The 12492-nt window shown below is 44.8% G+C and overlaps 1 protein-coding gene across 1 annotated transcript in view; it reads left to right on the top strand.

Moving 5' to 3' along the window:
- The window catches only part of ZBTB11 (zinc finger and BTB domain containing 11), a 44500-nt gene extending 34971 nt beyond the window's left edge, over nt 1-9529 (top strand). Inside the window, exons 7-11 of the mRNA XM_066240669.1 lie at nt 464-608; nt 2044-2161; nt 5434-5592; nt 5699-5874; nt 6985-9529. Coding sequence (XP_066096766.1) covers nt 464-608; nt 2044-2161; nt 5434-5592; nt 5699-5874; nt 6985-7502 — 1116 coding nt within the window. The 3' untranslated portion in view covers nt 7503-9529. The remainder of the gene's footprint in view (nt 1-463; nt 609-2043; nt 2162-5433; nt 5593-5698; nt 5875-6984) is intronic.
- The last annotated feature ends 2963 nt before the right edge of the window (nt 9530-12492 follow it).

Here is a 12492-nt window from a genome sequence, read left to right on the forward strand (position 1 = left end):
GAATTGATGCTTCTCACCTCTCTGCCTTCCTGTCTCTGTCTCTCTCTCTCTCTCTCTCTCTCTCTCCCCCCCCCCCTATCTCTAAACAAAAAACAAAAACAAAAATATTCTCCCTAGTGGATTTGGGGTGGGGGGACTGGTTCTTCATCACAGAGAGTGTGAGTAGCACTATTCTAGTTGGTGTAGCAGGAAAGGAGTACATTGTTTTTATTAAGCACCCATGTCTCTGTTAATATATAAAGTATATTGTTTGCCAGTCTCACAAGGACAGCATGAGGTTTAGGTACTGAGTCAGAAGATGATTGACCAACTAATAACCTTGGCATTTGTTTCAGCTTTCACTTTGTTAGTTTATAATTGAAGTTTTAATTAAAAAGGCATACAAGTTTCCCTGTCCTCATTCTTCAGAAACCGCTCCTATCTCCTCTTCTGTTTGACTGTTTAAACACCTGTCCTGTCTTAGGTCTGTGGAAAGACTTTCATCTACAAGCACGGTCTAAAACTACACCAGAGCCTCCATCAGTCACAAAAGCAGTTCCAGTGTGAACTATGTGTTAAGTCATTTGTTACCAAAAGGAGTCTTCAAGAACACATGAGTATTCACACAGGTAATGAGAAATTTATGTTGATATAATGACAGGGTGGGACAAAAATAGGTTTATAGTTGTGAGTACATGAAAATTTATTATATTATTTATTATTGTATTGTTTTCCACATTAATGACTGTAAACCTACTTTGCCTCACCCTGTACTCATTACTATGTATACTATTAATTTACTATTATATTGATTATGCTGTGATTATTTCAGGAATTACATTCATATACTGACAGCTGTATGTGTGCAGTTTTTTATTAGTGAGAATAAAGTTAAAAGGTGTTCTTAAATCTGGTTTTAGAGCTATATTATTTGTGTAAAAATATATATTGTTTCCCTCAGTATAAAGAAATACGAACTGAGTTTTTTAAGTGAGAGGAGGGGAGATAGAGACTCCCGCATGCACCGTGACCGGGATCCACCTGGCAGCCCCCATCTGGGGCCAGTGCTCGAATCAGCTGAGCCAGCCTCAGTAATGAGGGCCAGTGCTCGAATCAGCTGAGCCAGCCTCAGTGCTGAGGGCCGGTGCTCCAGTCAGCTGAGCCAGCCTCAGTGCTGAGGGCCGGTGCTCCAGTCAGCTGAGCCAGCCTCAGTGCTGAGGGCCGGTGCTCCAGTCAGCTGAGCCAGCCTCAGTGCTGAGGGCCGGTGCTCCAGTCAGCTGAGCCAGCCTCAGTGCTGAGGGCCGGTGCTCCAGTCAGCTGAGCCAGCCTCAGTGCTGAGGACCGGGGGCTCCAATCAGCTGAGCCAGCCTCAGTGCTGAGGGCCGGTGCTCCAGTCAGCTGAGCCAGCCTCAGTGCTGAGGGCCGGTGCTCCAATCAGTCGAGCCGTTGGCTGCAAGAAGAGAAGAGCAAGAGAAGGGGGAGAGGGAGAGGAAGAGAAGCAGACGGTCGCTTCTTATGTGTGCCTGACCAGGATTGAACCCTGGACGTCCGCATGCCCAGTCAACGCTCTATGCACTGAGCCAGATGGCCAGGACCTGTACTGAATTTTAAATCGTGTATAACTGAGATCATGATACCTAAAGAAATGGTCATGCTTTTAAAAAGTTAAGCAGTAAGCAGATGTAATTGTCAACATATGTGGCCTGTAATTCATTAGCATTTTTATTTCACACATACTTATTTCCAAATGCTCAAAGCAGTTATGTAGAAATAGCCGCTAAAGGGTAGATATCTCCTCTAGAGCTTGTTATCCAGCTCTTACTATTATAATCCAGATGATTATGCAAGTGTATCACATTCTTTGGGTGGTAGTACCTGGCTAATGTTAAGAGTTGAGAGAAAATAGGGATTTTGACATGGTGTGTTGTTAGTCTTAGAAGGTGGCTGCCGAATGTTACAACTTCTGAGTGTCCCCTTGATAAAATAACTTCTGAAATATAACATAAAATATTCTATTGGAAGAGTACTTTATTGCTGGATTTGTGACACGATTTTGTTTTATAGGAGAGTCCAAGTACCATTGCTCAGTTTGTGGAAAGTCTTTTCACAGGGGCTCTGGACTCAGCAAGCACCTGAAGAAACACCAGCCCAAGCCTGAGGTCCGAGGCTATCATTGTACTCAGTAAGTAGTTAATACAGGAACCACTCAGTTAATTGCCTTATGTTCGTACTAGGTTTGTTTGAAAGTTATTTTCAAAAGAAAATATTTGAGGTGACAGTAGTTGATAGCATCACGTTGTACAGTTGAAATTTGTTGAGATTAGAACTTAAATGTTCACATACACACACGTATATCTGAGAGTATGGATGTGTTAATTATATAGATGGAGGGAAGCCTTACACAGTGTATACATAGATCAAGTCATCATCATGTACACTTTAAATATCTTTAAAATTTATTTGTCAATAATACATCAATAAACCGGGAAATTACTTGAAAATATTAAACTGTATGTGTTTACTTTTTATTTTAATCCCTTTTTTTGCCTAGAAATTTGTGATTTTAAAAGTTTAATTTAGAGATAAACCACATACCATACAAATCACTCATTTGAAATGATTTAGACCAGTGGTCCCCAACCTTTTTTGGGCCACGGACCAGTTTAATGTCAGAAAATATTTTCATGGACCGGCCTTTAGGGTGGGATGGATAAATGTATCACGTGACCGAGACAAGTGTCAAGAGTGAGTCTTAGACGGATGTAACAGAGGGATTCTGGTCATTTAAAAAAAATAAAACATCGTTCAGACTTAAATATAAATAAAACGGAAATAATGTAAGTTACTTATTCTTTCTCTGCGGACCGGTACCAGATGGCCCAAGGACTGGTATCGGTCCGCGGCCCAGGGGTTGGGGACCACTAATTTAGACCACCCACCCGCCTGTCCCCACTACGTTTCCCAGAAGCGTGGCTGCCACCCTGGTAGCCCCAGAGCTAGGGTGGCCAGGGATCCCTCATCCCCCACAGCCCCGAGCACCCCCACCCTCCAGCCACGCTGGGCTTCGCTGTCCCCCCCACCCCCACCCCCACCCCCAGCCGTGTCCGAGTTTGACCGGGGGAGTGCCTTGCTCCACTAGAGGCACGTGAGACATCGCTTGTCCTTCCTCTCCTGGTCTCCAGCCGCCTGCTGGCATCCGGCATCGGGTCGTCTCCTTCCTGCAGAGACACGGGCTGGGAAGCTGCCTGTGGCTGTTACTGCGGGGCGGCCCGTGTGCAGTGTGGGGCGGCCCTCCCACCTGACGGGCCTGGCAGGGCTGCAGGGGCTGGCCGAGGGGGCACGGTAAGGGTGTAGGCGCGTGGTGGCCACTGGCCTGCTCTGGCCCTGAGCTGTCAGCCTCCACATTGGCCGGCTGGAGCCAGACATAGACGTGGTGGCCACTGTGGAAGGCCCTGATGTGTGGGCCCGCCATGCCGGAGTGAGCAGCAGCGCCCCCGGGAGTGGCCAGGTGCTGGGCGGCTGTGGGCACGGACCAGGACATTGAAACCTGACCTTTCCCTCACAAAATACACAAACAAATAAGTAATAAGTGATTTAGAGAGACCCTTCTCTAGGGCAGTTTGGGGTGGGGCGGTAGGCAGCAATGATCCCGGTGCCAGCCAGTTTCTCTGAGTGCTGGGCCCCTGCTTTCTTCAGACTCCTGTTCTTTCTTCCAAAGCCTTCTGAAATTTTTTAAATTGAGGTAAAGTTCATAAAACATAAAACTCACCATTTTAAAGCATACAAGTCACTGGCTTTAGTACAATCACAGTGTTGTGCCAGCATCACACTTTCCAGTTCCAGAATGCCTTCCGCATTCAGCCGGGCGCTTACAGCTGGGCCTGGCTTCGTCTTCCTGTTCGTGCAGGGGTAACAGCGGTGAGTGCTTAAGGCCGTTTCCAGTCTTTTCTGAGCGTGTGCCCAGCCCTGCGTATGTGTGTGACTTCTAGGTGAGAGTTTTTCAAATTATGTATTTGCAAAGAACTTTGTTCTCTGGCCTTTCTTCCCAAGCTCTCACTTTGTATAGCATCTGTACTGAACCAGGAATCCTTGTCCTGGGTAGCAGCGGGATACATTTGCCTTTAAATGTCCACCATAGTCCTGCTCTGGCCCTCCGAACCTCAGCCTGAAGGGGGTGAGGTGACATAAAGGCAGGTCCTTGAGGGGCTCCCGCTGGGAGGCAGCAGCCCGGTGGAAACACAGGCCCAGTTCTCTGCGGTGGGTCCCCTGGCACTGGGAGCCCACAGCGGGCCCAGCCTTGTCTCCGTGGCCCAGAGAGGTTCAGATGTCACAGAGCTCTCTTAAGGAGATTCAATTATTTTCTTCTGCTTTTGATTTTTTAAGATCTTATTTCTTGATTTTACAGAGAGGGGAGGCGGGTGGGTAGCGAGAAATGTATGTGCCTTGACCGGGCAAGCCGAGGGTCTTGAACCAGCAACCTCAGCGGTCCAGGTCGACACACTAAACACTGTGCACCACAGGCTAGACTATTTTTTTCTTGATTACATGTTTGCCTGGTCACTGTCAACTTTTCTTTTCATTAATTAATTATATTTTTGAATTAAAAATTTTTAACTGTAAACCTTTTGATTCATTTCCATAGTTTCAACAGAATTGATTCTGACAGTTTTTGTCAATTGTCCACTCACTGCCATCGTGGAGGAACAGACTAGGAGTTTCTTACTCTTACATATTGGCTGATGTCACCCTAATCGGTCTTATTTAAACATAAAGATAGTTTATTATCCATGCATTTTTAGTTGTAAGTGAAGGAAAGCCTAGTGCTAACTAAACTGGCTTGAATGAAAGGTCAAGTATAAGCCTCTGAATGGTTTAAACTGGATTCAGATTTATTAGCATTTGAGCTCTCTGAGGCTTTGTATGTACAGGAGCGGGGCACTGGTTTCAGCCTCTTATTCTCTCAACTGCCCGACTGCCAAGCTGATTTTCTGGTGTCTCCCCTAAGAGCCCTGAGCTTGCCTCACCGGGCCTGATTCTCATGTGCTCATCCCTGAGTCAGTCACCGTGGCCAAGGGGATGCTGTGCTCTGACCGGCTCAGGCCTGAGTCAGCTGCTCCATCCATATGGTCCAGGGTGAGGCCTCCTTCCCGCGCATGGACAGAGAACGGGAGATGGTCAAAGGGAGAGAGACAGGACGGAGGGGGAGACGGAAAGTCGGCGTCCTCTGTAATCGCATAGGGGATCTGCAGGATTCTTCCTAAAATGTTTCTTGTGTGTAGGGCCGAAAGAACTTAACACCCCGCAGCCCTATTGCAAGGTGGGAGTACTAGTGAATTCTTTTGTTTTAAATTGGGATCATCTTGTGGAGTTCTAGAAACCCAAGATTATTCTGAATTCTTGGAAACTTGTTTTAAAAGAATAATTCAGTTGGGTGATTGAATTTTATTATTGCAGATGTGAAAAAAGTTTCTTTGAAGCTAGAGATCTTCGCCAGCACATGAACAAACATCTTGGTGTGAAGCCATTCCAGTGCCAGTTTTGCAACAAGTGCTATAGTTGGAAGAAAGACTGGTACTCCCATGTGAAGTCTCATTCTGTCACTGAGCCGTACAGGTGGGCACATGGGAGGCGGAGCTGAAGCTAATGAGCTATAGATGTGGATTTGAATTAATTCTAATGCATACTGATGCTTTTATGGTTTTTTTTATCTCTATTTTAGATGTAATATATGTGGCAAAGAATTTTATGAAAAAGCCTTGTTCAGAAGGCATGTAAAGAAAGCCACCCACGGGAAAAAAGGGAGAGCCAAGCAAAACCTGGAGCGGGTGTGTGAGCGCTGCGGGCGGAGGTTCACTCAGCTGAGAGAGTACAGGAGGCACATGAACAATCATGAAGGTCAGTGCACTCAGCATCGTAGAGGACACGGCCGTATGTTATAGAGAAACACAGAGTGTGTGAGCGCTGCGGGCGGAGGTTCACTCAGCTGAGAGAGTACAGGAGGCACATGAACAATCATGAAGGTCAGTGCACTCAGCATCGTAGAGCACACGGCTGTATGTTATAGAGAAACATACAAAGAAGAAAAACCAACTGAATAGCAATTCTCCCTTTCTCAGCCGTCCTGCTTATCACCTCACCTTCCTTGATAAGACATGTATTGCATATCATGGAAGATTTTTTTCAAGTGCTAGAGGTGATTCTGAACCTGTGTATGTAATTTTTATTTATTTATTTATTTATTTTTATTTTTTGTATTTTTCTGAAGCTGGAAACGGGGAGAGACAGTCAGACAGACTCCCGCATGCGCCAGACCGGGATCCACCCGGCACGCCCACCAGGGGTGAAGCTCTGCCCACCAGGGGGCGATGCTCTGCCCCAGAGCCACTCTAGCGCCTGGGGCAGAGGCCAAGGAGCCATCCCAGCGTCCGGGCCATCTTTGCTCCAATGGAGCCTCGGCTGCGGGAGGGGAAGAGAGAGACAGAGAGGAAGGGGGGGGGTGGAGAAGCAAATGGGCGCTTCTCCTGTGTGCCCTGGCCGGGAATCGAACCAGGGTCCCCAGCACGCCAGGCCGACGCTCTACCGCTGAGCCAACCGGCCAGGGCCTGTGTATGTAATTTAATGAGCTTACTATTCTCTAGCAGTGTTCTTATGGACTACTTGAGCCTCTCTTTTCTTCTCCTAGGGTTATAGGCTTGCTGGGTAGGGAGGTGAGATCATGCACAGAAGCTCAGAATGACTTCTCGGTAACTCCTCTTCGTGGGCATATCTTTAGAGAGACGATAGTGCAGGATCTGGTTTATTCTAAGGTCAACTATTAGGTCCTCAGTAAAAGATTCCCATAGTCAAGATAGAAGGGCTTACAGGCAACTATATTTTAAGAAAAGCATTATTTATCAGGTAACTTGAATATATTTTGGTACTTGTACCTCACCACATACATCTTTTTATTAAAATTTTAAGATTTAATTTATTGGGGTGACACTGGCTCTTCTTTTTTTAAAATAGGAGTTAAGCCATTTGAGTGCTTAACCTGTGGAGTAGCTTGGGCTGACGCCCGGTCCCTGAAGCGCCACGTCAGAACGCATACCGGTGAGCGGCCCTACGTCTGTCCTGTGTGCAGCGAAGCCTACATAGATGCTCGGACACTCCGAAAACACATGACTAAGTTCCACAGAGATTATGTGCCTTGCAAAATTATGCTGGAAAAAGATACCCTTCAGTTTCATAACCAAGGGACTCAAGTGGAGCATGCCGTCAGCATCTTAGCGGCAGACACGCACGAACAGGAGAGCAGTGGTCCTCAGGGACTTGAGACAGTGCTGGTGACAGGAGAGACCATGGAAGCCCTGGAAGCTGTCGCAGCCACCGAGGAGTACCCGTCAGTGTCCACGCTCTCCGACCAGAGCATCATGCAGGTGGTCAACTACGTGCTGGCACAGCAGCAAGGGCAGAAGTTATCTGAGGTCGCAGAGGCCATTCAGACTGTTGAAGTCGAGGTGGCTCATATTTCAGAAACCGAATGAATGTAGCACCGAAGAGTTTAAAAAGTGACATCTCATGTATGCTGAATTCACAGAGCGTTTGTTTACAATATTATGTGACTCTCTGCCTAGAGTTTGTCAGAACTTTGGGCTATTTGACGATGTTTTAACATTTGGTTTGTCTGACTAAAGTCGATTTACTGTAAGAAAATTTGAAAACAAATCTATTTGATGGCAGTGGTTTATCATGGTATACTTTTTATGAATTAATGTTTGTAAAGAACTGTTCTAAATGAAAAACTGTACAGTTTCATTTGCATTTTGACATTATTATATACTTTGGGTTTAAAGGCTTTATCACTCAGTCAGCTTTTCGTCTCTTTTATTCTGAAAATATAGAAGTTTTGTGATTTCATTTGCCCTTTTTATAGATGTAAAACATTCTAATATAAAGCATTTTAGTAGGATGCTTAGGTATATTACATTTTTTTAATGCTCAAATCTGTGATTCTTGACTTGCTATTTATTTTAAGCCCTTTATAAGTCAGGGATTCTTTATTTTATTTTAAAGCACTTAATGAGTTACATGTGGTAATCAAGTTTGCACAGTACACTTATCTGGCAACCCTTCAATGAATAGCTGATTTTAAATATGCCATTAAAATGCATGAAATGTCTACTAAAGCCTTCCTATACTATCTCTTCAAGGCAGATAAATAGACCGTAAGCAGAGAACACTGTCACTAAACCCTGTTTATGAGAAATTTTTTTTTGATAACATAGGGTGGTACATGAGGGAGGGTGGAGGTGGAAAGAATCTCTTTCTTTTGCTGAAAAATTAACAAGTTAAAACTAGATTTGGTATATTTGCAACTTTTGTATCATGTTTTTTTGTTGTTTTTCTGTTTTTTATTTTGCCTTTTGTATCATGTTTAATTGTTCAATTTTGTTGAAAAACTGCAGTTTAGAAATAGGATAACAATGTAGACATCTAGAGTGGCCCTGTGGATATCATATTGTACAGATAATTTTTGAGTATGGAAATGTCTTCAGTTCTGCCCTCATTATAGTCTGCTACTTAAATAAATGAATTATGTATGGTCCACCAATTTACTGAAGGTAAATTATTTTTCAAGTTACCTGAGAATTAAATTACTAATTTGTTTTTGATTTTTAAATTCTCACCACCTTAAGCTATTTAATTTTCTGATTTTCAAAATAACCTTAGAGAGATGCCACATTTCTCTCCTCTAGGAAACTACCACTCAAGCTATAATTGTTAAAATGAAACTTTAAAATATTAAAATCTAATATAAGGTATAAAATTAAGATATAAGCAAATCACATGTAAATCATTCCTAAAGCACAAGAAAATAATGTGCCTTGATGTACATATATTATTAAGATACTTATTCCTGTTTACTTTAAAAATGACTTAGTAGATAAAGAATAAATGTGATGCCTGCCTAACCAGTGGTAGCACAGTAGGTCGAGTGTTGACTAGGGATGCTGAGGTCCCCGGTTTGAAACCCCGAGGTCACCAGCTTTAGTGTGAGGTCGCTGGCTTGAGCATGGGATCATCAACATGACCCCATGGTTGCTGGCTTGAGCCTAAGGTCACTCACTGGCTTGAACCCAAAGTCACTGACTTAGCTTGAGCTCCCTGGTCAAGGCACATATGAGAAGCAATCAACTAAAGTGACACAAGTACGAGTTGATGCTTCTCATCTCTCTCCTCCCTCTCTCCCTGTCTGTCTGTCTCTCAAAATAAAATGTGATGCCATGCATGCATTATACTTACATACGTAATATTTGCATTTGCATATTTTCCATTTTAATAGCTGTGCAGCTGACTTTCAATTTTAAGTGAATTGACATACAGTCTATAACTCTATAATGGCTGTTTGTTTATTGTATCTTTCAGTTAGTGAAAACGTATTTCAACCTGACTAAAATTTGGAATTTTGTCTTTTATGTTCCATCCTCACCATTGTTTTTAGATTTAGTTAATTGTATAAGGCTGTTTATGTATGTCATAAATGTGTAAATAAAAGACGTTGAATCTTGTTTAAAAGCATTAGCTTTGGAATTGAGCTGGTCACTATTTTCAGTTCATAAATCAGTTGCTGTTACTTGATGTTATTGTTAATCTGTTTTTAAAGGGAAGAGGAATTAAACATTAAAAACATAACCACTGGAGAAACATAGTAACATGAAAACTTCCTACTCTTAAACATAATCTAATAACAATTTAAAGTACGTGATTAACTGCCAACTTTGGATAATTTAAAAATGTAGAATTACATAATAACGTATAAACGAATGTTAAGATTTCAAATTCAGTTTTATAGTAACATGAGGAAACTTCTGTATTTAATTTGTTACAATTTCTTTTTAGAAGTGTGCATTGTTTTGTTGTCTAATGACTTTCCTCAAACTGTGTGGCTGACCCCAGGTTAAATGTACTTGTTACAACCCTGGCTTGGTAGCTCAGTTGGTTGGAGAATCATCTAGTTACACCAGAGTTGAATCTTTGATTCCTAGTCAGGAGTCAACCAATCAATGAATGCATGAAGAGGGAGAGCAACAAGTTGATGTTTTCTCTCTCTCTCTCTCTCTCTCTCTCTCTCTCTCTCAACATAAAAGTTTTTTTTTTTTGTACTTTTCTGAAGCTGGAAACCGGGAGAGAGTCAGACTCCCGCATGCGCCCGGCACGCCCACCAGGGGGCAACGCTCTGCCCACCAGGGGGCGATGCTCTGCCCCTCCCGGGCGTCGCTTCTGCCGCGACCAGAGCCACTCTAGTGCCTGGGGCAGAGGCCAAGGAGCCATCCCCAGCGCCCGGGCCATCTTTGCTCCAATGGAGCCTTGGCTGCGGGAGGGGAAGAGAGAGACAGAGAGGAAGGAGGGGGGAGGGTGGAGAAGCAAATGGGCGCTTCTCCCATGTGCCCTGGCCGGGAATCGAACCCGGGTCCCCCGCACGCCAGGCCGACGCTCTACCGCTAAGCCAACCGGCCAGGGCCAAAAGTTTTTTGTTTTTGGGGTTTTTTTTCCCTGACCTGTGGTGGCGCAGTGGATAGAGCATTATAGAGCATTAGCCTGGAATGCTGAGGTTGCTGGTTCAAAACCCTGGGCTTGCCTGGTCGGGGCACATAGGAGAAGCAGCTATGAGTTGCTGCTTTCTGCTCCTCCCCCACTTTCTTCCTCTCTTCCTTCTCTAAAAAAGTTTTTTTGTATTTTTCTGAAGCTAGAAACGGGGAGAGACAGTCAGACAGACTCCCGCATGCACCTGACCGGGATCCACTCGGCACGCCCACCAGGGGCAACGCTCTGCCCACCAGGGGGCGATGCTCTGCCCATCCGGGGCGTCGCTCTGTCGCGACCAGAGCCACTCTAGCGCCTGGGGCAGAGGCCAAGGAGCCATCCCCAGCGCCCGGGCCATCTTTGCTCCAATGGAGCCTTGGCTGCGGGAGGGGAAAAGAGAGACAGAGAGGAAGGAGGGGGTGGGGTGGAGAAGCAAATGGGCGCTTCTCCTATGTGCCCTGGCCGGGAATCGAACCCGGGTCCCCCGCACGCCAGGCCGACGCTCTACCACTGAGCCAACCAGCCAGGGCTCTAAAAAAGTTTTTTAAAAATTACGTATTATTGAAGCTACTAAGCAGTTTGTGTTATTGCTGTTACTGACATATATGTATTGTCAATAGAAATGAATTAACTAATCCATTTTTTTTAAATTTTATTTATTGATTTTAGAGAGCGAGAGAGGAGGAGGGGAGCAAGCAGTGTCAACTCGTAGTTGTTTTGCCATAAGATTGGGTTGGGAAACCAGGAGTTGTGCACCAGCGACCTCGGCGTTCCAGGTTGGCACTTTATCCACTGCACCGCCACAGGTCAGGCCTGTCGCGGGTTTTAATTTGTCTTACAAGATTATCTGAACTGCTGGATATAGAGCTAATCCAAACTTTTTTATTATTATTAAAAGTAGCATTGATGTAAACTATCTGTGCATGAGGCTTCCTGCTTAGGATTCTTTTAGACCTTTCATCTCGTTAGAGATTTCTCAACAGGGGTTTCATATGTGTTTGGAACATACGCAATAAAAGTCTTTATCTCCCTGATCCTATAAATTTATCAGTTACAGTTTACAGAGGTTTGTGGAGCAAAGATGTATAGATAACTTTTTTTTTTTTTTTTTTTTTTTTTTTTTTTTTTTTTTTTTTTTTTTACAGAGGCAGAGATAGACAGGGACAGACAGACAGGAACGGAGAGAGATGAGAAGCATCAATCATCAGTTTCTCGTTGCGCGTTGCGACTTCTTAGTTGTTCATTGATTGCTTTCTCACATGTGCCTTGACCGCGGGCCTTCAGCAGACCGAGTAATCCCCTGCTGGAGCCAGCGACCTTGGGTCTAAGCTGGTGAGCTCTTTGCTCAAGCCAGATGAGCCGGCGCTCAAACTGGCGACCTCGGGGTCTCGAACCTGGGTCCTCTGCATCCCAGTCCAACGCTCTATCCACTGCGCCACCACCTGGTCAGGCTAGATAACTTATTTTTTTAACTTTTTTGGCACATGCATACGTGCGCAAGAGACAGGAAGAAGCATCAACTCATGGTTGCAGGGCTTTAGTTTTTTTTTGTTTTTTTTTTGTGGCAGAGACAGAATCAGAGATGGACAGATAGGGATAGACAGGACAGGAGAGATGAGAAGCATCAATTCTTCATTGCAGCTCCTTAGTTGTTCATTGATTGCTTTCTCATATGTGCCTTGACCGTGGGGCTGCAGCAGACTGAGTAACCCCTTGCTCAAGCCATCAACCTTGGGCTCAAGCTGGTGAGCCTTGCTCAAACCAGATGAGCTCATGCTCAAGCTGGCGACCTCGGGGTCTCGAACCTGGGTCCTCAGCATCCCAGTCCGATGCTCTATCCACTGCGTCACCACCTGGTCAGGCAGTTGTTCATTCATTGATTTTCATACCTGCCTTGGCTGGGGGGCTCCAGCTGAGCCAGTGACCCCTTGCTCAAGCCAGTGACTTCGG

Source organism: Saccopteryx bilineata, chromosome 8 (assembly GCF_036850765.1).
Source record: "Saccopteryx bilineata isolate mSacBil1 chromosome 8, mSacBil1_pri_phased_curated, whole genome shotgun sequence".
Classification (NCBI taxonomy): Eukaryota; Metazoa; Chordata; class Mammalia; order Chiroptera; family Emballonuridae; genus Saccopteryx; species Saccopteryx bilineata.